This window comes from Rhyacophila brunnea, unplaced genomic scaffold (assembly GCF_057557595.1).
Source record: "Rhyacophila brunnea isolate RB1 unplaced genomic scaffold, BYU_Rbru_1.0 scaffold_1, whole genome shotgun sequence".
NCBI classification, from domain to species: Eukaryota; Metazoa; Arthropoda; class Insecta; order Trichoptera; family Rhyacophilidae; genus Rhyacophila; species Rhyacophila brunnea.
The window spans coordinates 63,342,856-63,370,686 of NW_028232751.1; the positions used below are offsets into that span (position 1 = coordinate 63,342,856).

General features: G+C 35.4%; 1 protein-coding gene and 2 long non-coding RNA genes across 3 annotated transcripts in view; 1 reads left to right on the forward strand and 2 right to left on the reverse strand.

The window, feature by feature from the left end:
- LOC147080069 (uncharacterized) overlaps positions 1-14,796 on the forward strand; it is a 36,206-nt gene extending 21,410 nt beyond the window's left edge. The window contains exon 5 of the long non-coding RNA XR_015070775.1: positions 12,778-14,796. This is a non-coding gene — a long non-coding RNA (uncharacterized LOC147080069). The remainder of the gene's footprint in view (positions 1-12,777) is intronic.
- Positions 1-24,601, reverse strand: part of LOC147080068 (uncharacterized) — a 64,423-nt gene extending 39,822 nt beyond the window's left edge. The window contains exon 1 of the long non-coding RNA XR_015070766.1: positions 24,139-24,601. This is a non-coding gene — a long non-coding RNA (uncharacterized LOC147080068). The remainder of the gene's footprint in view (positions 1-24,138) is intronic.
- On the reverse strand, positions 18,396-21,137 carry LOC147080070 (uncharacterized). Its single transcript, XM_085946388.1, has 2 exons — positions 20,889-21,137; positions 18,396-20,581 (listed from the first exon to the last, which is right to left on the reverse strand). The coding sequence occupies exons 1-2, from the start codon at positions 20,977-20,979 to the stop codon at positions 18,396-18,398; spliced, it is 2,277 nt and encodes a 758-aa protein (XP_085802514.1). The 5' UTR covers positions 20,980-21,137.
- Positions 24,602-27,831: the final 3,230 nt, after the last annotated feature.

Below are 27,831 nucleotides of genomic sequence, written 5' to 3' on the forward strand. Positions count from 1 at the left end.
GTACATAACCTCAAATTTGCAATTCGCACGGCTAACTTTAGAATTATTTTAAACATAAAAAAGCGGCTTAGGCAGTTGTGTATAGTTATATTTTATTGTGAATATAGTATACTATCATAAATATATTTAATTTTTACTCAGAATATTTGGGATCGGAAAAGTTCTCAAAATATCTGAGAAGAAATGGTGTTTTTTTGTTAGTTGTGACATCAATTGAATGCTAAAGTACTCAATTACTATCAATATCGCAACTTTCATGGGGTTGTATTGTATTATATTTGACTGTAGAAGTAACACATCATCAGCCGGGGTAGACGCAACCGCTAGATGAAGGCCTCCCCCATCATACTCCATTTTTCGCGGTCATTTTGTAATATGTTAATGTTGTAGGTCGGTAGGTACTGTTACGATAATATGTTTTATTTTTTTCAGTTCATTATAAATAAATCTAAGAAAAAGAGCTGTCTATGTGCTTCTAGTACGGCTAGATAAGCAAAACTCATATCTTATTTTTGTAAGCAATGTAACGTACCGTTTTTGCATACCATGTTTTGAAAAGTATTACGTAAATGGGTATAAAAAAAATAAAAATTGAAATGTAACTTTTCTTATGACTAAATAAATAATATTTACAACCATTATTTATTTGTTTTATTCGAAAAAAATTCATCATAAAATCAATAAAAAAAAAACCATAAATTATAGTTTTTACTAATATCTGATAGATGTTTTTAATTTTTATATTGAAATTGTTTTAAGATATTAAATATCTGATGCAAAATGATGGAGATCGGTTTGAAATGAAGAAAAAAATGCTTTGCCCTATAAAGGGTTAAAAGTAGAGGTGAGTTGGAAATACTGTCACCAGTTTGTGTACTGAAGTTTCGGATGAAACTACCCATACTACAACTGTCATTGTTCTCCCTTTCTCCTCTGTTGTAAAGTTGGTATAGTGAAGGACAGAAATGGTCACATGTTCGTTTTATAGTACCTATACTATTTGAGTCCGCCTTAGTTTTAGTTTTAAGAGTTTTAGTTTCAGTTGAGTATGAGACTTTATCGAGTTCCGGAGTTCGTCGCATGGTATGAGGTCTCGCCGTCCGCTAGCTAGTTCGTAGTCTTGCTACGTATGAAATCATCACCGCGGCGTCGCGACTCGCGAATGTTTAGTAATAAATACTATGGAATTAGTTTTAGTTTCAGTTGAGTATGACATTTATATCGAGTTGACGTCAGTCGCAAGCCGGAATAGCGGATTCTGATAACGCTAACTGACTACGCGTTTATCTGGTTTTGTCACGTCGAGTTTCTCGATTTTTTAGTGTTATAATTGGAACTTATAAACATAAACTGAATTCAAATTGTATGCGTGATTGTATAAATGGATAATAATTATATTATACTTAATAAATAATTTGTGTAAAAATGGCTACTAAAAGGTTAAGTTTCGTGTGGAATCGTTCCAAAGAAATAGTTACAAATTATGCCATCTGTAATGTTTGTAAAATAAAAAATTCATACAAGTCAATGTCAAATTTGAAGAAACTTTTACAGCGCAAGCACCCAACTATTCATATTGAATTTGCCAGGCAAAATATAGCTCCACCTGTAAATGAAACCAGTGCTTTTAATGCTCCAGTATTTTCTACTGAAACAGGAGTGACTAGTGCCATAGTTCCAGCTATACCTGTCTCGAAAATGGGACTTTCCGAAAAGCGGATGTATTTTTAACGATTCTATTATAGCCGATATTTCAAATACTAGTAAGTATTTTGGAACAAGTTTTAACTGGTAGTAAGTATACTTAGTCTTCAAAATCGACCAGTTTTCCCACCTCTAGTTACAAGGATTTATGTGGGTACAATGCATAAAATATCTATGTACCGAAATAATTGCACCTATTTACGGAATTGCGCAGCGCATTCAAAGTTTTTATAAAAGCTGAAAGATAACAGAACGGTATCGATAACTGGACATTATAATATTATTACTTCACTATTCCAAACAGAGATAAAGTCACTTATTTATTTTTGGACAACATCAATATGGGTTGAGTCTTATGCTATATTATTTTGATAATATTGACAAAAATCGAAAAACATCAGTAAAAAGGTAATAAGTAAAAACAAGTTTGGAGAACAAATTTCGTCTTTATTGCTTAACGAGTAACGAAAATACATAGCGTAAAAACTTATTTGTTATCTATATGTTGGTCGCGGTCTATGAACAAGCCCATGGCCTCCACAAGGGGGGGCTGACAGGGCTCTAGCTTGGGGGCCCGGCGTGGTGGGTCGACCATATGAACGAGTTCAACGCACATATAATAGGCGCGCTATTTTCTTTCAAGATTATTAATATTTTTAAATATGAGGTTGTGCGATGCAATTTTTGATTGTTTTGTGTTGATATGTATATGTCGACAACTCCATAATTCAAATTATAATATTAATGTATTAAAATAATCGCTGAAAATACACTGAATTCCCATAATTTCATCTCAAACTATTTGGAAAACACTACTGTTGAGTGTCACACTGCCTTTAACCTGAGCGATAGGTAGGGAGACCACCAAAGATCCTGGCCTGGGGGCCCGCTTCAGGATGAGGGGGCCATGCACAAGCCTCTCACTGTCATCTCACATGACGTAGAGGTTAACGGTTAATCTAGTTAAATGTAGTCTTGGTTCTACAATTGCGAATACTGCCCAAAAGAAATGTGTCGAAAATTGTTCAGACTAGGTGACTCATAAAAGATGCTGGTGATCAATTGGTGATCTGTATTTCAATGGCTTCCTTTATAGATATTCTCGCTTCTTGATATGCATATTCCTAATTTTTTAACGTCAATGTCAACACTCAGTTTTTACGCTGGGTAATGGTAGTATGCATAGTATCGATGCAAAATTATGCGCATAGCATCCTGGGAAGAGGCTCCTATGACTGATTGTTTATGATGTGCTCGAATGCTAATTTAGGTGATCTTATTACTACTTCAATTAAGTCCAAATGAGAAGCCTTTTTCCTCATGGTAATTAGGTCATAGCATTTGATCAACCCAACTAAAAATCAGACATAGTTGAGTGTGTAGCTTATCCTTTTCAACCGACACGGTCGATCGGTTGGTTGATCTGAAAACTTATTCATGGACTGTATAATATGTAATATGTGTCGCTAGATTTCAAAATCAGCCCATAATAAATGAATAGAAAAACAGCTTTTTGTTTTCTCAAATACACAGTCACAAGGGTGAACGTTTATATTATTTCGAGTATAGAATATTTAAAATGAATAAATTCCACATTTTGATAATGCAGAAATGTTAGAAAGCAGTAGAGTTCTTCAGCAATTCACAAAAAAGTAAAAAATACCTAAAGGTGGACTTGGCTGATTTTGAAATGTAGCGACACATATATGGTAGAATTAATTATATGTTTTATGGAGTTGCGTCCTTCTGCTTCGAAGGGGTCATGACAGTTGCATCCATTGCATTGAGACTATTTTCATTATTATAGGAATTAGAAGATTAAAATTTTTATCAATAATTATTATAGAAAATGGTTTTACCTCAACTATTCTATCAATATTCATTTTTATATGAAAATTGAGTTTCATCCTTCTGCTTCCGAGGTACCGATATATATTTGCATAGTTAATGTAGCTTTTCACTCATTGAATTAAAATAAAAATTTGGGTGATTTACAAACAACTATCAAATAGCACTTGAGGAGGAATGGTTTTTACCAGTTGATTATTACCAATTTTGGGATTGCCATCCTAAAGGAAAGTCTTTACCTACCAGAGGCACCTTATATATTAATGGCACCCAACTCGAGCAAGTCAGCAGCTACGTCTATCTCGGACAGCAGATGTCCATAGATGGAAGCATGCACGATGAAATTGCTCGAAGAACAAAGCTGAGATGGAGTGCTTTCGGACGTCTGAATAGTATCTTCAAGAGTGACCTACCATTATGTCTTAAGCGTAGGGTGTTCAACCAATGTGTGCTCACGTATGGCTGCGAGACGTGAACCCTCAACACGAGAAATGTCCAAAGGCTAAGAGTCGCACAGCGAGGTATGGAGAGTTGTATGTTGGGCATCACGTGAAAGGACCGTAAGAGAAACGAATGGATTAGGAAGCAGACAGGAGTACGCGATGTAATAGACATTGCCAAACAGCTGAAATTGAGATGGGCGGGGCGGGGCATATTGCTAGCCGAAAGGATGGCTACTGGACAAATGCCGTCATCCAGTGGTACCCAAGAGGCACGAAATGGTCACAGGGTCGCCCTAAAAGCCGCTGGATTGACGAACTGGTAAAGTTTGGTAAAAATACGTGGAAGCGAACGACACAAGACGTAGAGAGTTGGAGTAAGCTTGGGGAGGCCTTCATCCAGCAGTGGATTGACCCCGGCTGATGATGATATTTTTATAAAAATCGATGTTTTTTAACAATGAATAAAAAAAAATGTGAGATAAACTGAGAAAAAGATTTCTTGTTATAAAATGTTGAGAACCGCTAAATTTATTTCATTATATTTCTATCCAATCAAAATAAGAACAGTATAATACTATCTAATCATTCGAAAAAAAAATGGAACCGCAGGTTTGCTATAGTCTACTATATAATTGAAATAATTATAGTAGAATAACAATCGCTGGAACAAAATATATGAGGTGAATTTAGAAAAAAATATCTTTTTATAAAATCTTAAGAACCACTGAATTTATTTTACAATATTTTACTATCCAACCAGAAGTCTGACGTAAAATTATTTAAAAAAAAAAACTTTTTATGAAATGTGGAGAACCACTGAATTTATTTGACTATAATTTACTATCCAAGTAGTAATATAGTTTTATAAAAATATATATTTTTACTTACTCAACTGACCTTGCTTTTTACTATACTATACTGTCGCTACACTGGTTGGGAAACACTGCTATAATGTATTGTGTAATAAAAATAGTAATAGTACATAATGAAAAAATATTCTAAAAACTTATAAATCACAGTATAACCTCGTTTTTACGTGCCCGGAATTCATGTTTTCCCGGCAATTGCGTGTAATTTTTTCAGTCCTGATGTATTTCAGTACATTTAATACCCGCATTTACGTTTTTCTTTCCTGCGATTTACGTCGGAAATATTCAAAATATGCAAGTTACGCACGCTTGACAATGATTGGGTCGTGACATTCGAACGGTGTAAGGTGTTTGGAGGGAAAACTCCGTGTCTTGAGAGCGGCGCACGGTGATTGGTCGGCGAGCGACGCTGTGATTGGCCCGAGTTCGGCGCATAACAAGTTGATTGGTCCATTGGTCGCCATCTTTTCTTTTGGCATCGTGTTTGTGTTTTGTATACAGTCCGTCTGTCATTATTTTGTCATCAGTCTTGCAAGTTACAAGTTTGCGGTTTATTTATTTCATATTGCTTTCGGTTCGATTATTATTCATTTTTACATCCTCATTCTTTCAAACACATAATGTCTAACCAAAGGAAAGCTTTGTCAGTGCAAGAGAAAAGGAACATTCTCTCGAAAAAATTTAATAAACACGTTGGCTCACGCGTTTCACTGGCCCGATATTTAGGAATACCCATTACTACTTTGATCACAATCATCAAAAACCGTGAATCTATTGAAAAAAGCACTATTCAATGTGGACCTGGGGCGAAAAAACTTATGTACATCAGAGCGTCGAAGTACGAAAAAATGAAGGAGATTTTAAAAGAATGGTTCGTCAGTGCGCGGGCCAGTAATATTCCCGTCGGCAGTACAATCATTCGTGAAAAGGCGCTGCGCATCGCGAATCGACTAAATATTAAAGGACTTACTGCATCAAATGGATGGATAGATCGTTTTAAGAAGAGGCACAAGGTGGTCTACAGATCAATTTGCAGAGATTCGCAAAGTGTTGATTTGGACATTGCTAAAGATTGGAAGCCTACAGATGTGCCTACATTAATTGCAGACTACGCTCCCAGAGATATTTTCAAAGCCAATGAGACTGGGTTGTTCTTCAACGTTCTACCTTGTAAGACTTTCAGCTTCAAGGGTGAAGCCTGTCATGGAGGAAAATTAAGCAAGGTTCGTCTCACTGTTCTCTTGATTACAAATTCAGATGGCAGTGAAAAGCTTCCCCCGTTAGTGATTGGGAAGTCTGTAAAACCCCGCTGCTTCAAAAATATCAGGACATTGCCGACAAAATATGCAGCCAATAAGAAAGCCTAGATGACATCAATCTTATTTGAAAAGCAGCTTACTTCATTGCTTTGATGGGAGTAAAACATCGAAAAATATTGCTATTCCTCGATAGGTGCCCAGCTCACCCCACAAACTTGACTTTGAGCAACATTCAGTTGGCATTTTTTCCTCCTAACTGTACAAGTGAACTGCAACCCCTGGATTTAGGGATAATTCAGGCATTCAAGCACAATAGAAGAAACTTGGTACAGGAGTTATTGTGTCAGTTAGAACTAGGTGAGGACCCCAACAAATTTAAGATATCCATTTTAGATGCAATGCATTATACTGTTAAGGCATGGGGTGAAATAACCGACTCTACCATCAAGAATTGCTTTCGGAAAGCTGGGATATACAAGGAGCAGGATAAAGACGCACCCAGTACCCAAGAAAATATCCAGTGTGATGCTATAGAAGGCTGGTAAAGGATTTCAGACCAACCCCTGGAGGATTATGTAAACCTTGACTCCAATGTTATGACATCGGACTTGATGGAAGTTGATGACATTGTTGACAGTCATTTAACACCAGCAGACTTGTCTGCTGAAAAACTGTTTGATGAAGAAGAAATCTTCAAAATTAACTCACTCCCAAGATGTGTGCTAAATAATTAACTCACTTATCAAAGGGTTAATAAACTTTGTCAGTCATACGTATTTGTTTTCATTGAACTAAGTCAACAATTTACTGACGATGTTGATTAGTTTTTTAAAATTCAAAGAACCACTGCGAAAACAAAGTCATTATAGATAATATTCGAAAAATAATCATCTTATCTATAAAATATCCAAAATTATGTATGGTTTATACATAATTTTCGATATTGCAGAATGAATTAAGGGGCATATTTTTTTTAGTATGTCATCAGTATGATTGAGACAGTATCGAGAATTTTCCATTCAGAATTGGATTTCAGACGGTTTTCACAAGATTTTATTAAGTGTTTCTTCCTTTCATCTTGTAAAATGTAAGTCTTCGGTTCATCTCATGAAATCTAGGGATCTTATAAAAACATTTGACATGTCGCGAAGGCTAATGTTTTAATTTATCAAATTTATTTATTTTACATATAATGAACATATCAAATTATAAATTCAAAGCGTTCACGACATTGCATAAAATAAGTGTTCGTAATTTTTAAAAATAAAAATACAGAGAAATGTGAGTTAATAATACAATAAGAAATAAAATAAAATAACAAAAGTAAATGGAAGCACACACAGTGAACTTTGATAGACCCTATCTTAAAAACATATTAAACAACGTACACCTAAATTCACCCTCACGTAAGTGGAATATATCAATATCGGAAGCGATTTCAATAAACATGGTTATTGCCATCCCAATTGGCATTACTAATGGCAGGTTAGTTCTGCACCTTGGGAGAAACAAACAACGGATGCCCTCGATTCCTAAGGTAATTATCAAAGACACACAAGCCAACACCACATAGAATGGCAGAGTTCACATTTATGCCGTGTATAAGTCTGAAAAAATATGTGGCTAAATAAAGATCTCTTCAAAATTTTAAGTTACAGTATGTAATAGGGTGTTCATCCAAAATTTTCGAATGCGATTTTACGCCAGATATATAATACGCCCGTATAATTGCGTTCATCCAAATTTAGTACATAAGCATCTCGCCGAACCCGAACACCTAATGCCCCTCTACCATAAGTTTAGCGAAACCGATTGCTAAATTCGGCAGAGTCCATTTTTGACAGATCGCAACTGACAGCCCGCGTTTGTTGATAATTGTCATAGGTTCTTGTTTTCTTCCGTATTTCATTATGATTCAGTGTATTATTTTGATTATTGTCTAATGGTACTATCTATTTTACAATTGATTCTATAATTGGTGCTTATTTTATTCAATCATGAATGCTTTATTTATAGGTAGTAAACTTTGCTTTCGTAGATAAAGCTAATCTACAATGCCGCAAATTTCGTAAAAGAGGCGACGCTTTCAAATTTAAGAGTCTCGTTAGTAAATACACATCAGACGCAGATTCATTAAATCAAATAAATACAAGTAATATAATATTTTGAACAACTCAATTCACATGATTATGCTGGAATCGATTTATGCATAATAATTATATGGTAGGTAGGTATACTATCACGATAACCATTTACTTTCATTTGTTTATATTGTAATGATTATTTATTCAATAACGTTTATTCGGCATTCGGATTATCCGGCCATAATGTAGTATTAATCGAAAAATAAAAGAAATATGTAATATGAAAGTAAATGTAATAGCGAGTTCAAAATATATGGACCACTGGGATATCTAGCGGCAAAATGTGAGAAATTGTCATTTATTTGACAGTTAAGTGCCCATAGACATCAAAAACTGACCATAGAGAAAAAATATTTTTCTGTTTTAATATAAGGAATACTTGTTTCAAATAGGCGCGCATGTACAAACACCGTTATTTGAATAGAGCATAATGGAACACGGCGGCGCCCGTATATACAAATCCGAAGCTAAGTGGGTGAACCAAGGCCTGAACAAAAACGATGCATGAGTGCGAGTGAGAAAGTATTCGGCACCCTTATAATCTCTGCGACACGCGCTAGAGTAAGATAAAAGGTCTACATATTTTTGAGTCAGTTTCCAAAAGTATCGCTGGCAAATCGTGGTGAATCGCTTCACGTAGCATCGATAATCTGCGAGTTCGTGTTGCTAAATTTGCTATTTTTTGTGTTAAACATAAAGTCAGTGGTATATATTTTTAGTTAATTAAGTAGGAAAGGTGGTTCTGCGTGTTGTATTAAAATATGGTAGCCGTACTGATAAGCAAGAAGATTGTATTACGTTTCATAGGTAAGTTGATACATGTTCGTGACAATTTATTTGTATTTTATTATTTATTTTAATATCAGTGACCTAGTGTTTCTTTAAAATAACTTAAATTATGGATATCTTTACCTAATGGTTGCATTTTGACCGCTTAAAAATACTATATAACGTAAAAAAAATAGAAAATTATATTTTAATTCTGAGCGTCTAGTGCGAGCACTTTGGGCGAGCACCAGCGAAATGGTCTATGGTCTCGAACATTTGTAGGCGAATGTGTTCGCTCGCCCACAAACCAATCGCGCGGCACGTAGCTTCATTTTGCAATGCAACGGGTGGCGTCTAGATGTATCTATAGTCTATGGGGTGAACACTCGACAAGTTTTATTACGGCAATAAACGGTTTCGGCGTAAGGTGAGACCGTCATAAACCATTCGGTTCGGCTTATTTCCATGGAAACCCTATAAGTATACCTAAGAGAAAATCAGTCTAATAGAGTCGCCACAGATAATATCCATACAGCCAAAAGTAAAAATTTCTTTTGGATTTTCTCCACCATAAGTACTTCAACTGATGCGGGGCCCAAACAATAGACTCACTCTCAAGTCTGCTTCTAACTAAGGAGTTATAGAGAATTTATAGTACCGTAACATCCGAAAAGACCCGGGAAGTACGCAGACAAAGCCCAACATCTTTAGTGCCTTTTTACTAATGGTACCTATATGACCACTCGACGTCAGTCTACTGTCAAATGTAATTCCAAGATCTCTTACAGATGATATTCGTGAGAGAAATTTTCCATGCATCGAATACTGGAAAAACAATATTTGTGAGGCTTTGCATGGAACGATAAAACATTGAAGTCCAGTTTGTTACGCCTGCCCCAATCTAATATATTATCTATATCAAGTTGGAGTTGACGACAATCGTCCAAGGTGACAACTTCCATGAAGAGTTTCAAGTCATCGGCAAACAACAAAAACATAGCATTTTTAATTACCAATGCTGTCATTTATAAAAATCGTGAACAGCAATAGTCCCAAATTTGAGCCTTGAGGCACACCAAAAAATGATTCAAATGTCTGTGACTGATAAAGGCCGTATGATACGAATTGTTGATGATTCTTAAAATAACTATCGAATAACCTGAGAAATCGATCAGACAAGATAAGTTGGAGTTTTTCCATATGAATATCGTGATCGAGTCTCAAATGAATTCGAGAAATCATTGTAAGAACAGTCAACCTTGCAGCCTCTATATAGTACTGACGACACAATCAGTAAATACCATCTGGTTTGTTTCCGTTGAACGGCCTGCTCTAAATCCATGCTGCTCATTCATTATATATGACTCAATCCTTAGAGAAATCATGCTGTGCATCATCATCTCAAGAACTTTTGCTGGTGCAGAGAGAACAGCTACCGGCCTATATTTTTCTACTGATGACTCTACCACTTATGAATTGGAGTAACCTTCGACATCTTCCGTGTTTCCGGAAAGATACCTGTCTCCATTGTCAGGTTAAATATATAAGCAAGTGGGCCCTTGACAAAGTCAATACAACTTTAAAAAAAAAAACGTTGGACATTATCCGGTCCCAAAGAGCATGTATTTTTAAGTTTTTTAATAAATCTAAGCACGTCACCCTCATCAATTAGGAAGATGACAACAGATTGGGCACCGCATCACGCATGATCGTTTTTTTGACGTTGAGACGACATCCAGATTCGGAATACTACTTGCGTAGATGGACCTGAAATGATCAGCAAATGCTTCCAGGCTGTATGATAGTAGTGTTTGACTATAATGTCTCCAATAATCTCCCGAGAAAACCACTTCGGATACCGTCTTCCACCTTGAAAAACATTTATTAAACACATTATATTATTATTATTCGACCATGTCCAATCCTAATAGGATCATATGGACCTCCACAGAGTAGAGGTTTGTATTAACAGATTTTGTTTTTTACGAGAAATGGATGTCAGCCACTTGCTCAACCTATTAGGTCCATACCCTGACTCGCACACAAATTGAAAAACAATATGTGGTCTTGCCAGACTCAAGATTCGAACCTGGGACCCACGGCGTGATAGTCCAATGCTTATACCGCACGGCCACCGTGGGTGTCATACATTATAAAAGCCTAAGCTATATACTAAACAAGGACTATAGATATCTAATGGATTTAAGTTTTGTACTATTCCTATCTAGTGCATTATAATATAAGGTAGGGGTTTTTTTTACCGACACTTCAACTATTCATAATTATTTGTTAAACATTTTTTTTATTGACTGGATGGTAGGTGATAAAGTTTTTACTTACATTATTGTATTGATTTATTATATAAGTTAGAGTTAATTGTTTTCTTTGTCAGTGTATATTTGCCTTTAGGTGATTGTACATAGTATAGTGCCTGAAGATGCCAAAAGGCGAACCCCGGGTCGCAAAAAACGACTCAAATGGAATAGTACAAAACTGAAATCCATCAGAATTTTAATTCAAAATCCATCAAGTATCGCAAGGACTTTAATTACTCCTTTTTAGACCGAGAAAAGACCTGTGTGCTCTCTGCACAAAATATAACGCAATGAAGGACGGTGACGAGAAGAAACAGTTTGAGCAAAATGACACCGAACATAAAATGGAGGGAGAGAGAAGCCAACACAATAAAGCTATGGACAAAGAAAGGGCAACTCGAGAAAACACTTTCGCAACAGTAACCTTTGACCTGTAGATTGTTTTACAAATTCCAAGCAGCGATGTCTCATCTCTGTATTACAGCAGAAAACTCTGTTGCTACATTTTGAAAATTTATGAAGGAGCTCCGCCTAATAATGCTTTCTGTTATGCTTGGCATGACATAAATGGCGAGTGTGGTAGAATAGAGATTGGTACATGCTTGTATAGTTATCAAACTAACTTGCCAAGCAATATAAAAAAAGTTTAGTGACACGTGCGGTGGCCAGAACCGCAATCAAAGTATGTTGGCTCTTTTGATGTACGTGGTCCAAAACTCTAACAAAATATTGTAGTATTGAAGCAAAAGTTTTTAGAATCCTTACATTCAATGATGGAATGTGACAGTATGCCCAGTGCCATTACCAATCTCTGCCGAGCTCAACCAGCATTATTGATAGGAATGCAGAACCTGATGTCGGAATTGATGCAGAGGAGTAGTAGTTTTTAATTATTATTTGTTAATCTTTCATTATGTTATTACTTAATTTTCATAACTTTAATTGGTTCGTTATTAGCATTAGATTTCATTAAAAAAAACACTTAATTCATTTACTTTAGGTATTTATACCATGTTAAAAGATTATTTCATTCAATAAAACTTATTATTTACCGCATTATCTTTATTATTACTTATATCACTACCTTTCACTATCCTTCTTTGGCTAACATTGTTCAGATTATTAACAAGCTAAAGTCACCAAACCATAATTGAGCTACCTTGCCTCCATCAAAACCTTCCAGATGTTTTAATTAGCATCAAAAAGTAAAAGTACCTTAAAGAAATTGTTAATAAGACATAAGAAAATAATGTAAAAATGTAGATAAAACCTTAAAAACATGTGTTTTTTATGTTTATCTAAAAATCTGTTATTGCACAGCTCTCTATCCAAGTATCTTATTCTTTTGTATTCTGTGTACATGGTTGATTTAGTGTAGTCTTGGGTCCAGATATGATTAATTTCAATAAAATTTCTTCTTGTTTCAGAATCAACCGCCATAAGGCTGACTGATTTTTGCAGTGCTGATATGCTGAACGAGCAAAGTTTGTAGAAATAAACAAGTTTTATCATTATACTGATTCTTTTTCAAACCTCAAATAGCCATTGTAAAGTGTTTTTCTAATATAGTAAAACTCCGTTAATATGAAAATGATAAATTCAAAATACATCGTAAATCAAAGTTTTCTGCGTATGTGTTGCAACGGTTCCATGACAAAACAGAACAACGATAATTATAACTATGACCTTTCAGGTAAAATATTAATTTAATATTGAAATTGTTCTATTTCTATTATGTTGATGGATTTTTAATAGCACAGATTTTCAATACGCCATAATAAATCAAATTATATACCTAATTTCTGCATTCCTAATCGTTAGAAAGCTTCAGATAAACGGGACTTAACTCAGTGTGCCTGCAAGCTTAGAATATCTCATCTTAATCAATATCTATAATATGTTTAAAATGATTGGGTGACTAGGTACAACGAAATAATGACCTAACCTAACATAAATAGATTCCATAAAAATTGATGTTTCATTTTTCCCCTGGCTGTTCTGTTTTGTCCGGTTACCCTTGTGTTGTCAGTAATAAGATTTTGCTGTATGACTAATTATTGTAATTTGTGTGATTGATTTGAAATCAAAACGAATATGGCCAAGCTTACGAAAACAGCCTCACTAGGTTTGCTAGAGTGAAACAAGTGACGTGGCCGGCCCTGCGCAATGTAATAAAAACTTTCCACAGGCGCTGCAACGGATACCTGTGGCTGGTACATGGCACATCAAAAAAACCAATAATCATGTAAAAAATGCTATTAGAAATTTAAAAGGACACCGATATGGTAATGATCTAATTTCAAAATAAAAAACAATTGTATTCTATCAAATAATCGTTTTATGTAAAACGGTTCACAGTTTAATACAGTTACAGTAATTAAAACTTGGGTAAGGGCACACACCAACTTGCCTATGTTTATATTTCACTGTCAATTGAAAATTGAATGTGATGGGATGACTCACTAAAAATGACAATGGCCCAATGACTGTAATATATTTTATGAAAGAAAAATTGTCAAATTTCGTTTGCAATATAATATACATTTTGTAATTAGATTTTTTTTATATTTCGGTTCAATCGATTTTGAATTAACAGGGTTTTACTGTATTTAATAATTGTTCATATGTTATTAAAGTAAGTTTAAGTTAATGAAAGGATCAGAATATTTTTGTATCATTCATGCATTAAGTATTATACTTAAATTGTATATACCACTAAACATGTATTAAATCTGTAGTGGGCAGTGGCGGCTCCTCTAATACCAAGCAAGTCCTACGCACTTCCTGCATTTGTAAGACATCGCTCATTTTTCATCATTATTCATACGTGTTTCACTCACTCACGCGAAGTAGAACATGTAGCATTATTATGAATAATACTCCTTTCATGTGCGCAAAGCGATTCCGATCCAAATACGATCTTCAGTTTACATAGGATTACTCTGAGGTCATTATAGAACTACATAGACGGTGGTCCTATGTCCTGTAGTGGCGTTTATAGCAATTTTTACACAGTTTAGATAGTCACACGAAATTGATGGTTCTAGAAACAAAAAGGCAGTTCTTATTTTATAACAATGTTGGCAAGTTAATAAAAATGTCATATTATTATATTAGTATATAAACAATATTTGTAAGACCTTTTTTTAGAAACACCCATAAAAAAGATATGAGACATTTTTAATGAGTCACCAACATCTTACAAAAATAGAAACTGCCGTATTTGTTTCTAAAGCCCTCTAATACATTCAATATAATTAAAAAACACAACGACAATACTAGCCATAGTAGCTGAAAATTTAATTAGAACGGTACTATAAGAGAACAATCCTTTTTTAATAACATATACATACATTAGAAATAAATGGAGTTTGAATGAAGCATGATTTGCAATATAAATAGTACCCAGGTGATGCTAGTTCCTTTTATAATTTCATATAAATTTATAAAAATGAGAAAGATTCAAAAAAAAAAGTACTGCTTTACACTTTTAACAAAGTGACCTACCATGACCTCATACGTTTTTATAGTTGGCTGACTAATTGCATATGAAGCGGAAAGAACATTAATACATTCACTGCTGAGCATTCACATTATCCCTTAATTACCCCAATTTGATAACATGCTAATGACTTCTAATGGCCTTAGGCCAGGCGCGGTGTGTTAAATCACTCTCCATGTTTATTAACTATATACTATCAGAAACAGCAATCTCATATAATATGTAAACACTGAATACAATATTGATTCTTCGAGTATTTGACCATGAAATTTAAAAAATCCACATAATACGTACGATGCAGGTAACATCCGCTAAGTGTTTTTCTAATTTAAAACTTTTTTGAGAAATAGAATAAATAAACCGAGACAATTAATTTACCTTCTGAAGAAGTTAGGCATTTTAGCCATTTTAAACTAAGCTATCTTCTCTTTATAGAAGGTAAACCATTGCTCACTACCAAAAAATGCTATTCTGAAGAGTACCGGCCGCCACTGGTGCGCCATCAATATGAATCAATTGCCCATCCTCCTTTTTGTGCTTTGCTTTGTTTTCTTATATAAATTGATGACATCCGAGACAGAATTCTAATATTCCGTTTCCATTCATAAAAAAATACTGCAAAACAGTGACAATTATTTATAACAGTTCAAATATCTACATTAAAGTAACCTTAAAACAGCTGGTTTAGTAACTCTTTGAACAAAAAGTTATCTCTGTTATTTAATTGAACCAAAAAATAATAACTGCTTTATATTAACACGTTGTATAAGGGAAGTTCCTTAAAAGTTGTTCACTGCCGCGGGCACGAAATTAGAAAGGATTGCGTAATTGCAATGCGGAAGTGGGTAGTGCCAGTAAACTTCAAACTGTGGAACGCATACCAATAAAATGCAAGTTTTAACATCAAAATAATTTATAGAGGAGGAGAAAGGAAAGTATGTGATGCAATGACATTAATATGGACGAAGCATCAGGAAAAAAAATGACACTCACTTTTTTTGTCGGGTCTGCCGAATGGCATAATCTGTTCTAACGCCATTACAATAAAGGTGATATTGCTATAAATTCCTGAAACTTTTTGTCGGGTCTGCCGAATGGTTCGGTTTGAACAGGTTCGCTCAAATGAACATTGATACTAGAAACACTTTTCTAATGCCGTTATAATAAAGGTGATATTGCTATAAATTCCTGATGCGTGATATCGCATAATGGATATTGCGTGAAGTCTACATATGCACGTGCGAATGTCGTTAGGGCGAATTTACTTGCTAGCTACTGTACTGAGTGCGTCGTTAATAATTAATAATGTCATTGATGTGATGTCATAAAATATTTGCATGGGAGAAGGAGATGCTTCGGAGAAGCTTTTTCAACTGTAAATCATGAATAAAAATGTGATAGACACTCACCCAGTCAATGATGATATATACACTCGATATATTACGAAATTCACATTTTCTTTATATTGTTATACAGCTTTTTTTATGATACTTATGAAATTTATATGCCTTCTAATATTATAATAAGTTTTGTTAAACCTGTATATTCAATAATTTTTCTTTGTATGGTATGTTTGAAAACATTTACCAACATGAAGCGGAATTTTGCATTGTTTGCACATGAACGCAACGCACTTGGTTTTCGTATTTTTAGTTTCGCACAAACCCGACAATTATATCTCACAAAGTTTTTGGTTTTCTCACTAGTTATTTTTACTGATTCATGGTTTTTTAAAACGTCAGATAGTCTATTGTTTGGGTCGAAACTGGGAGTTCTCATCGTGGTAGAAATAGAAGGTGCATTTATTTCCAAATCATGTGTGCCTGATAGTGAGGGGCTGTGCGGTTTGTTCAGAAGATCGATCTTCAAGCCAGGTCTATGCGACTTGTAATAAGAACTCGTGAAAGCGAAAATTGTTGCATTTAATTTAAAAAAAATTAAAAAGCATTGAAGATGCCACAATTTATGTGATTTAAAGAGGCTTTCTTGGTCCTCTTTAATGATTTCCTATGTACAGGATTATAAGATAAATATTGATCTGCTAGATCAACACCATTCCTAAAACTATTGTAATCCACAACACATCTTGGTTTTCTGATGGGCAGCCCAGTTCTCTTGTCAGTTTTTCCAGTTTCCACTACATCCATCCAATCCAGACCGGACGTCTCTTTTCTTATTGGTTTTCCACATTTGAATGAGAACATCCCCTTTTCCTCGAAATATAGTTTCCTGGACATGAAGGCGAATATTTTCAGAATCGGCGGTATGCCACGATTTTTTCGATCTCATCGCATTTTTTGCAATCTGTGTGTATTTCCGCTTGCTACTGATGGTCGATCGTCGACTGTTTTGAGGTTTTGGAGTGTACTTGCTGTTAATAGAAGGTTAGCCCGATCAACAACCATTAACTTGGTTACCAATTGTTATTCCGCCTTCCCAATTATCTATGGCTCTTCTCATTATATGCTCTCCGTATATATTGAATAATTGGGGAGATAAAAAATCCTTAAAACGGTAGGTAGGTGAATATTTCAGTCTTCTTTCTTTTGGAAGGAATGAATTGTTTAAAAATTAATCTACCCTTAAACACGATTATGCTCTCATCTATGCAAAGATTCTGATGCGGTATCATTGTTTCCCTAAAAATTGTTCTTGTGTGTTCTAACAGTAATCTAATTTTAGCAAGTCTATCATTTGAGGCGGTCACACTAGGATCAGAAAAATTAAGCATTTATAAAATAAGTTGGTATTGATTTCTAGCCATTATTTTCCCAAAAATGTCTGCATGCAGGTAAGAATCGGTACTCCAATGTTCCTCTATCGACGTTTGCTTATTCCGAGTCATCAGCATTGATACTGCAAAAAATGTATACAACTCCGGCACTGACGTGTCTGTCCAATTGTGTGACCGCGATTTCGGTCCGAGGTCTGCTGCACTGTACGAATGGTTAAGAAATCTATTCGTTTGGTTCACTATTTCCGACATAATATCTGTACCTCCGAGGCAGACGGATGCAAGTGCCAAAACCCAATTGTTCAGGAGAGCCAAAAAACGATTTTTATTTTTAATGAATACTCATAACTTCCAAGAAAATATACATAGAATGATCATTATTTTTTGTATTGTAATTCAATTAAAGTACTTCTGGAATATGTTAGAAAGGAATAAATATAATACTATTTTATATCGAAAATAAAATAAAATAAAAAACATAGTATGGATTTGCATCCTTCTGCCTCTAAAGATATTTTGTCATTGTGGATTTGCATCTTTTTTACCTAGCCGAAAATAAGACAATTTATAAGTTTAAAAAATGTATAGGTATAAATAAAACAAAGCAAAACACATTTTTGAAATTTTTTTATGTAATAAAGTAAATTCAAATATTTTAAATGAAAATTAAAGTAAGTAATGTAATTACATATAAGCAATTATTATTATAACTTATTAACCAAAACCTAAGAAATAAAAAGAAAATTAATACCTGACATGAGTTAAAAAATAATTAAAATAGTTGATCAATCTAATAGGAAGCTAGTTACTTAATTATTGCTATCTTGATCTTCGCGCTGATCACGCCCACAGTCTGTTGTAGGATACTCGGAGGCATTGGGTTTATGTGGTAAATTTTTATAAAAAGAATGCAGGGATTGAGGGATCCATTCGAGCATTTTGCCCAAATCCATGAACTTAGCCGTGCTCAATGGAATGGGACTGCTGTTGAGTTGCGGTATCTGCGAAGCAGTCCTTAAAGCTACTCGCTTTCTTTGATGGAGATCCACCGCTTTAAAGTCACCCATAAATTTATTTTTGTATAGTAAAATCCCAGGCCTGTCTGATTGTGCTCGTAACCAAACAACCTGGGATATTATAAAAATTTCTCCAACCGTGTTTTTTTTTCGTGCAACAAATGGAGACTGGAGACCATTGTATAGGCCTGAGATATTTTTGAAATCTTCCAGGCCCATAGAATGAACAATATTTGGATTACTGGTCTTGCAGTATCTTATAAATTGTTCGCAATCATGGGGCAAAAAAATCTCCAGTGTTTTTGACTTTTTCTTCGCTCTTTCAATAAGTGAGTGGACAGTATCTACTTCCAAATGGGTGTGACCACGTAGTAAAAACTTATGGTTAATGATTTTTAGTTTTTTAATCTTTTGCAGGACAACCCACACATAAAACACCGCAATAGTTATATTCCGGTTTTGCCCTGCGCAGTTGTCGGACCATATAGTTATTTCTTCGACATCTTGGCCCATGTCATTCATTATCCATTTTAATAGACATGATGATACTTCATTAGCACCTCTAGCACCAATGGTCTCGTTCCACATACAACAAAACGATTTTTCATTTGTACTATCATAAATAGTTTCATTGAGAGCCCACAATTTGCGCAAATAAAATGATTGCGAATTTGTTAAATTTGGACACGGAAGACATTTTTGTATGTCTATCATCAATATGACTTCTGACGTGCTATATTTGCCCCTTACTTTATCCTCAGCTTTCAAGTCATAACGCATTTTTGATTCTGCAATATGATTATCTTTATCTTGCATGATTTTGTTTTTTTCTGTCTCATCTTCATTCTCAGCATTTTTAATTTTTATTATATAAGAATCGCAAGTATCACACGTGTCATTAGCTGGTGGATGAAAACCGATATTGTGATCTTCATTAAAAATCTTTCGGTAAAGCCATTCTTTGCCAATATTTGAAACATCGACATTATTTTTTTTGCAGTTGTCAACATACAATTCATACATTGATACTAAATTTAAATCTGCTTCTAAGAACTTTCTACTGCTTCTTTCACGCGAGTAATGACACTCGTACACAGGAAACAGTCGTATGTGGTTGTTTATCGATTCTTTAATACTGGCACTAGTCTTATTTGCTGGACAATGTCTTCCTCTTCCATCTGGATGCAGAACTGAACCGGGAGATAGCAATTTTTTGGACAGTGCTAGGGTAACCAATTTGTCAGACACAGTAAATGTATTTAAAAACATAACTTTGCAAACATTAACTCTGTTATTTAATTCACCGACTGCAAGGTGATAATGCCTAGTTTTATTTCTTATACCAGTTCTAGAGTTAGAAGTCGGGCGGCTTCGAGTAACTTCTTTAAGGTCAATAAGAGAAACTATAAATTGACGCCGTAGGTCCCAACTCTCGGTTTGCCAAAACCTCTTATGTATTTCGGTACGTTGTTGATTTGAAATGGAATTGCATTTTTTCTTGCATTGTCGATTGCAACGAGGCTTTAATAGTCTTGCGGGTATCAATTGGGAGGTTGTAGCCGATCTATATACCAAACCTTTTAGACGTTTGGTTTGGGCGTCGACTCTTTTCCATTGCACCTTTTTTGATACACGTTTTCTGCCTCGTGTTATCTCTTGTACATTAATATTTTCTTCAATTTGACAATTGACTTCATCTTCATCATTCTCCAATGTATTTTCTAATTCATGCATAGCATCAACTATGTAATTATGGATATCTTCGACCGATAATTCAGAGTCATACATAGCGTCAACTAATGATACGTTTAAATGCTCAGGATATGTTGAATGGCATGCCAAAGAATAACTATGATCCTCATGAGTATTGCCTATATGTGATGTTGATGGCACCGGTGATAAAGTAGAATGTAATTGATGCTCATTATCACTGGATGAACCATGATGATGTAATGTAGCAATATCAACTGTTGATAAATCTGAAACAAAGAAATAAATAATAATTAATTATCAATGTAATGTTTTGAACTATTTGTATCGATACAAGTTATCATTTTTATTTAGTAGAAACAAGTTAATGTATCCGAGATATTTCCATATCATTGCTATTTGAAAAGTTAAATTATTACAATACGTACCTATATACATAATCATTGTTTACTAATAATTGTATCTAGTTAAAAACAATTAAAACTAATCTTTTCAACGAATTCAGCGTAAACTAATGATAATTATCCAAATATCTTAGTAACTAATAACATGAATAATAATTGAGTTATAACTTACCTTTTTGTAATGGTATTTCTTTGACAGTCGATGCATTATTAACATATGCACTCTTTGCCATTTCTAAGATTTTAAATGCTCTCGAAGACATTATTACACGTAAAATATATTATATTTAATGTTATATACGGAGTTATTACAGAGAATAAAGAATTTATGCCACTATAAATAAAATAACAATAGAACGTAGAGTTGTTAGAATATTTATTCAGTATGACAAACGTCAAACACCGTATATTTTGAGGTTATGAATAATGGCGCATGAGCCGTAGTGTGCCCATAGACGAAAAAATATTGCGAGGCAGAAGGATGCAAATGGATTTGCATCTTTATGCATTCGTTCTAAAATCAAAATTATTTAGAATATTTAGATGCAACTCCACTAACATCCTTCTGCTTCTAAGGTAGGTATGGCATTTGCATCTTTATGTTTCTTATTATAGCAACTAGGACTTTCATCTCTCTGTCTCTTATAAATAAAGCCTTTAGCATGACGATTCTTACAAAATCTCATTTTCACCAAAAATGGAGTTGCATCCGTCTGCCTCTGAGGTACAGATATTTTTATTCAAAAAATGTTCAAAGAAAAGACATTCGGGAGAGGATACGTTCAAGTAGTTCGATGTCACGCCAGATCGACAATCATTGAATTCGCGAACTATTGGAATATACGGGCCAGTTCTCCACGACCGCAAAAATTCAATTGGCTCGTCAGAGTCCATATCGTTGACGTCATGATCAGTCTCATACTGCACTATAAAACTATGAAATGTTTTTAAATTGTTTAACTACAGTATTCTTTTCTTTCTTTTCTTTCGACCATGTCCGATCCTAATAGGATCATATGGGCGGGCCTCCACAGAGTGGAGGTTTGTATTGACAGATTTTTCTTTTTACGAGAAATGGATGTCAGCCACTTGCTCAACCTCATACACAAATTGAAAAACAATATGTGTACTTGCCAGACCCAGGATTCGAACCTGGGACCCTCGACTCTATAGGCCGGCATTTAAGCCACTCGGCCATCGTGGGTGTTTTAGGGAACAGTATTACTACAGTATTAGGGCACGCCAAATCACAGAAACCATTAAACTCACACAATAGTTATTGATGTCAGTAATAATTTTCACATTCACTAAAATGGGACACGGTAGACAGTACAAAAAGTATTTTAAAAATCGCGATAAAATAAAATCATACGAGATAAATACAATCCCGTGCAATGGCCTGTCTGTCGTGTAGTGCGCAGTCGCGGCGCGCAATTCAAACTGATTTCTATCGACCGGCGAAACTTGGCCATACGAATTGGTTCGAAACTTTAGTGATTATTTTATATTTAGAACCAATGGTTTTAAAATATGTCATAAGTGGCAGGAGGACAAATCAGCTCAAATTTACTTGAAAAAATCAGTCTCGTATGTTAAATATGGAAGCGGTGACATCGATTTATACCCATGCGAAATTTTCCCGATTTGTACAAGGTGTGTGACATCGGCGCCGGCCGGGTTAATTCAATCTGTTGCAAACAGAGGCATATATCTCACAATATTCAGGCCTAAAATTACGCGAGAAGACTTAAAAATAATTGGTCAATTTACTTTACTATTAGGCGGTTTGCCGGGTGAGACGCGGGTTGCTGTCTCTAACAAATCTCTTTGATATTAATAATTATTTATTATAGCTAAATTACACAGGTACTATCTCGAAATAAACAAAAAGAAAAAGTCAGGTTAAAATTATTTATTTCGAGACAGGGGTTGCGTCTCAGATCGGGTTTCTGCAGATGGCACTGATTTGCAGATTGATAGCGCGAGTTTCAAATGAGGCGGATACCCGGGAGGATGTACAATAAAAAGAAAAACGTAGAGACAGCCCAATACAAATTATTATAATATTACAGGCCTTATTCCTAGATAACACTATCCGGGGACTCTTATTTTTAAAGACACAAATAGTGATTAATCATTACAGTAATATCGCGTTATATCTACAGTACAATGGCGGTGGCTTAGGTCGTTAATACAATATCGATTAAACAAGAAACATACAATGAAACGAGAGAAATAATTAAGATCGAAATATTACCGACAATTAAATGGAATTTGAAGTAGAAATGATTAAAAATAAATGCACAGAGTACTTAGGGTTTTGTAGGGCGGAGCTGCTTGCCTCGGGACCTTCGGATGAAGGTGCTGTAGACCAGGTCTGGTCTGGAGATCGTCGAAGGGGAAAAGAGACTTCCTTTACTCGCGCAAGCTTATTTAAAGACTGTCCGGCATCCATGTTGTGGAAGAGATATTTGAATCACTGCCCATGTGGTCGCTACTCCCCGCTAGGGGTGGATGTCGGCCGCTTTTATTTCGGCGTGGGATTAGGGAGGGGTTTTAATTCTGCTGGAGGTATTTTGGGAGGTCCTCTAGGATGTTGTCCTCATGGCTTATTGATTGTCGGAGTGGTACCTTCGGTTATCATCCTCCTCGGCTTTAACTAGATGTGAAGATTGTTGGTTTTAGCAACCTCCACAAGCATGTCCCCTCTACCATCCCTTGAGCCATGTCTGATCGCTACGTCATCTCTGGTATGATCCAATACGTACATTGAAATCTCCCACTATGATGTTGAAGTGGCATTTACTTTTATTTTTCAAAGATGTTATTTCCTCGTAAAACACTTTTTCATCAGGATGGCTCTGTGTCGGAGAATATGCTTGCAAAATCTGAATTCGGTACCTAGCCATTGATTTTGATTATCACGCTTGCGACCCTGTCAGACATACAGTTGAATTCAACTATGCGGTCTTTCCAGGCTCCGTTAACCTTGAGCAATCCTTAATCTTTAGATTCGAAATATTCTGAAATGTATGTGAATATCCTGTCTCATATTTCTCTTGACTAAGGATGTGCAGTGTTATCAGTTTGTCTTTTTGATGCATTAACAATTTAATTATATTTTCTTGGGTGATATTTTTTACGCAAAATATTAAATGCTCGAGCTTATTATATTGAATAACTGGGGAGATAAAAATCCTTAAACGGTAGTGAGATACCCGGGGTTCCAGCGGCTAGCTCAGGTGTCCATCGAACCCCGGATTCACAAAAAAAAAAGTACGATATATTTGAGGGTGGAATTAAATAAAACCACGTCTGTCTCGTGTAACTTGGTATTAGCTTATATTTTACACTTTCTTTACATGTTTAGGTTTTTACAATTAGTTACGCAGGTCCGTACACGGTTTACAAAGGACGCTTACTAACTTTTTTTTTTTTTTTAAACTTCGCGTACCCACGCCATTCAGCAAAAAGGACTCTCGTGATTGGCCAAATTTTATCGCGTGATCCTTACGATTTGACGAATCACGAGGACCACCTCGGCGCAGGCGCGCGAAGACTTCAACGTTGCCGGCAAAATTTATTATATTTGAATACTTATATTTAGTCTTAAAATTATCGCTTTCATCCATCATCATTTATACTTTTTAAATTAAATTAAATTTATCTTAATTACACCTCCGCCCAATATGCGATTTTCACACACCGGACGAAGGCCTTTACTTATGAATAAAAAATACGTGGTTGAGCAAGGAATCAGATTAGATGTTTTATGAAGCCGTTTCTAGAGGTCAGGGTTACGTTTCGACTTATAGCTACTAAATGATTATTTTACACCGGGAGAAGCCCGCCTGTAACAGGGGTGTATCAGTAGGTAGGTGAATACTTCAGTCACCATTTCTAATTGTAAATGGCCAAAATGCATCGTTTGTCCTGACGGCAACATACCTAATTATTTCGAATGAAATGAATCGATAATCCATAAATATATTGGTATGGTAATATGGGCGAATGATTCCTACTTAAATGTGCCGCCCTTTGGTAACTTCCGCAACTAGGTATGCGGCATATTATGGTCTGCTAGCCCCCTTGGTACCCAACCAACGTACGAGTAGTATCATACCTAATAATCTATACAATTCTCATCGGCGACATCCTTTTGCTTTAGGTAGATATCGGGGTCCATGTATCTTCGCAGTCTTACAGCCTATGCATGCCTCTGCCCAGGAGTATATGTCTGTATTCATGCTTGACCAAGAGTATTTGCTTAAAATGGATTTCCGTGTTGCCCTGATTCCTGAATGTGATGTGTTGTTATGTATAGTATTGAATATTTTTCTCCCGAGTATTTTTGCTATGTATGGGCGAAGTTTGTCTGTCGATGTGTCACACCAAATGTTACAATCGTGCAACGGGATTGCTATTTGTTAGAATTCCAGTTTAATTGATATGAATTGGAATACAAAGTACTATCACTACTCTCCATTTTATGTAAATGTAGAGTACTCCACCGTATGTAAATGTGATGACACGGCTGATGGTGTTTTCTACGTTTTCTGGTCAGACGAAAACTTAGTACATCAATATCATGTTTATGTTTCACTTTTTTATTATGTTTTATTATTACCACTTTTGTGGAATTGATCCCGCCACTGAGATTTAAGGAACTTTCATTTTCTTTATGTGATTCGAACATTCTTCGGTTAGCATAATAGTTTCTTGAGAATTTGGTAAAAATTTACCTGTATCCTCATTTAGTTCTCTCCAGTCTGTTTATTTATTAAAATTACTTTTTCCCGTTGTTTCAAACGAGTCATCATGAAGCGTGGTCAACATACGCACATCCCTCCTATCGTGGCATTTAAGAGTCAATAGTGGGCTTTTTGATTTATCTCAAGTCTCTCCATCTTTCAACCCTTTAAAACTCAGCATCTCCTTCCGGATCTTCCTAACCGTGCCACAAGCATTGGTTTTATTACTGTGGAGATATTTAAAGAGAGCTGGGCTGGAGTACCAATTATCACATATAAGGTGTGACCTTTGCTGATATCATCTTTCAATAACGTGGTCACCACCGCACCAGAAATTCCCGAATTTTGGATTTTGGTCGTCCACTATAATATCTTTGCCTTCGCCACAATATATATTTATAATGAAATCGATTATATAACCGGTCATCACATCGCACAAAACAAACATTTATTCCAAAACGATGCTCTTTTGACGGTATAAACTGTTGTAAAGTTGAGTCTATTTTTGAAAACAATACTTTTGTCAATGCATAAGTTTTGGTGCGGGAGCATTGTCTCTAAAAATGTTGCGCGTGTACTCCAGAAGTAATCGTATTTTAACATACCCATTTGTGGTGGTCGCATTTGATTCACAAAAATGGAGCATCTGTAGGATCGGTTGGTACCGATCTCTGCCAACAGAGAGCCACTATTTTTGGATTCAATTTCACCTTACCTCAGTTTTTTTATTTTTTTTTATTTAATGGGTTTACAGTGTTGTGCAATGAGGCATATTCCGCTGAAAAAATGAAAGCCAAAACATGAAATGTTCATCTGTGTGATGATACCGCATTTTTCAAATTCCTAGTTGTAGCATCGTTTGAAATTTGTTTTTTTGCTAAATCATGTTTAACCGGGTTGAGTCTACGTGGGCGACAGAAAGGTAGGTGACCTTGTGTAGGATGCTGAGGTTGTTTGATGGGAAAATCGAATCTTCACAAAGCCAAAATACTTACCAAATGAATATTTCTATGCAAAACGTTTTGGTTGCATATTGCTGAATGCGATTCAGCATGAATTACTGATTAGTGGGTACACTTTCTGATCGATAGATTCGATGTTGTGACCCCTTTGCCGAAATATTGTAGTGGGCAGTACGACTTGGGCAACCTTCCCCTATTACTTTTAAAAAGACATTTTCTTTGAAAGTTTAAAAACATGATGATGGGATTAGTTACCAACTTTATAGATGGACTTGAGCAATCTTCCTAAACTATAGTTGCCAATATAAAGTCGTAATCATCAACAAGGATATAGATTTTTTTTACATCCTTCGATGGGCTTTCTAGGTACCTATTTAGAAAGTCAAATTTTTTAATGTTTGTTTGATCCAGAGCAATGAATGGGGGTTAGGGTGAATGGCTGAAACCACTCATTAAAAATTTGTATACTGTCAGACCTCGGATTGCGAGCATAATTTGTTCCAAATATGTGTATGTAATCCTAAGCACTCGTTTCATCATCATCATCAGGGGCGCGACAACCCGGTGTGGGTCGTGGCCTCCTCCAACAGCTCCCTCCACCTGTCCCTATCCAGTGTTTAGCACTTGTTTATCAAAGCAAATTTCCCCATTAGAAAGAAATAATGGAATCTCAGATGTGGAAATTTCGTTATCATGTCCAAAATGTATCCCCAAAGATCAACGGGATCACGTGTATAATGATGAACTACCCCTTGTATCAACTTAGATGGTTTGGGCTCAGGATGTCACACCTCCCTGATTTGGCGTATTTAGCTAAGCATACATGAAGAAACCTTGTTCATCAATTTTAGATTAGTTGTGGGGTATGACGCCGAAGTGGGACTTATGTGCCCAGTAAGTTAAAAAATAATTTAACATACTGGGCGCGTTACTTTACTAATTCGTTTATAATTAATAGCGCGTAAAGTCGCGTCGGGACTGTTTCTCTAGAATAATAAGATTACTCCGAATGCGTCATCATCCTGAGCGCATTTCTTAGAAATTCCACCCCCAAGCTCACTCATACAAGTGCGTCTAGTTGACTGTACCCGATTCGTTTTCGGCAGGGCAAAGTCAAACGCTCAGTTAGTTTGCCTTGATGGGCGTTTATTGCAATAAGGCGAGAGAAATACAGGGGTAAATTACACAGGTTATATAATGGCAATAGTATATCAAATATTTATTAACAAGTTCTTTGTCTTATAAAATTCAAATTCAAAGTTCGCGAAAAGACTTGAAAATAATATTGGTAAATTTATTTTACTATTGGTTTGCCGGGTGAGACGCGGGTTGCAGTCTCTCACAAATCTCTTTAATATTAATAATTATTTAGTTCGAGACAGGGATTGTGTCTCAGATAAAT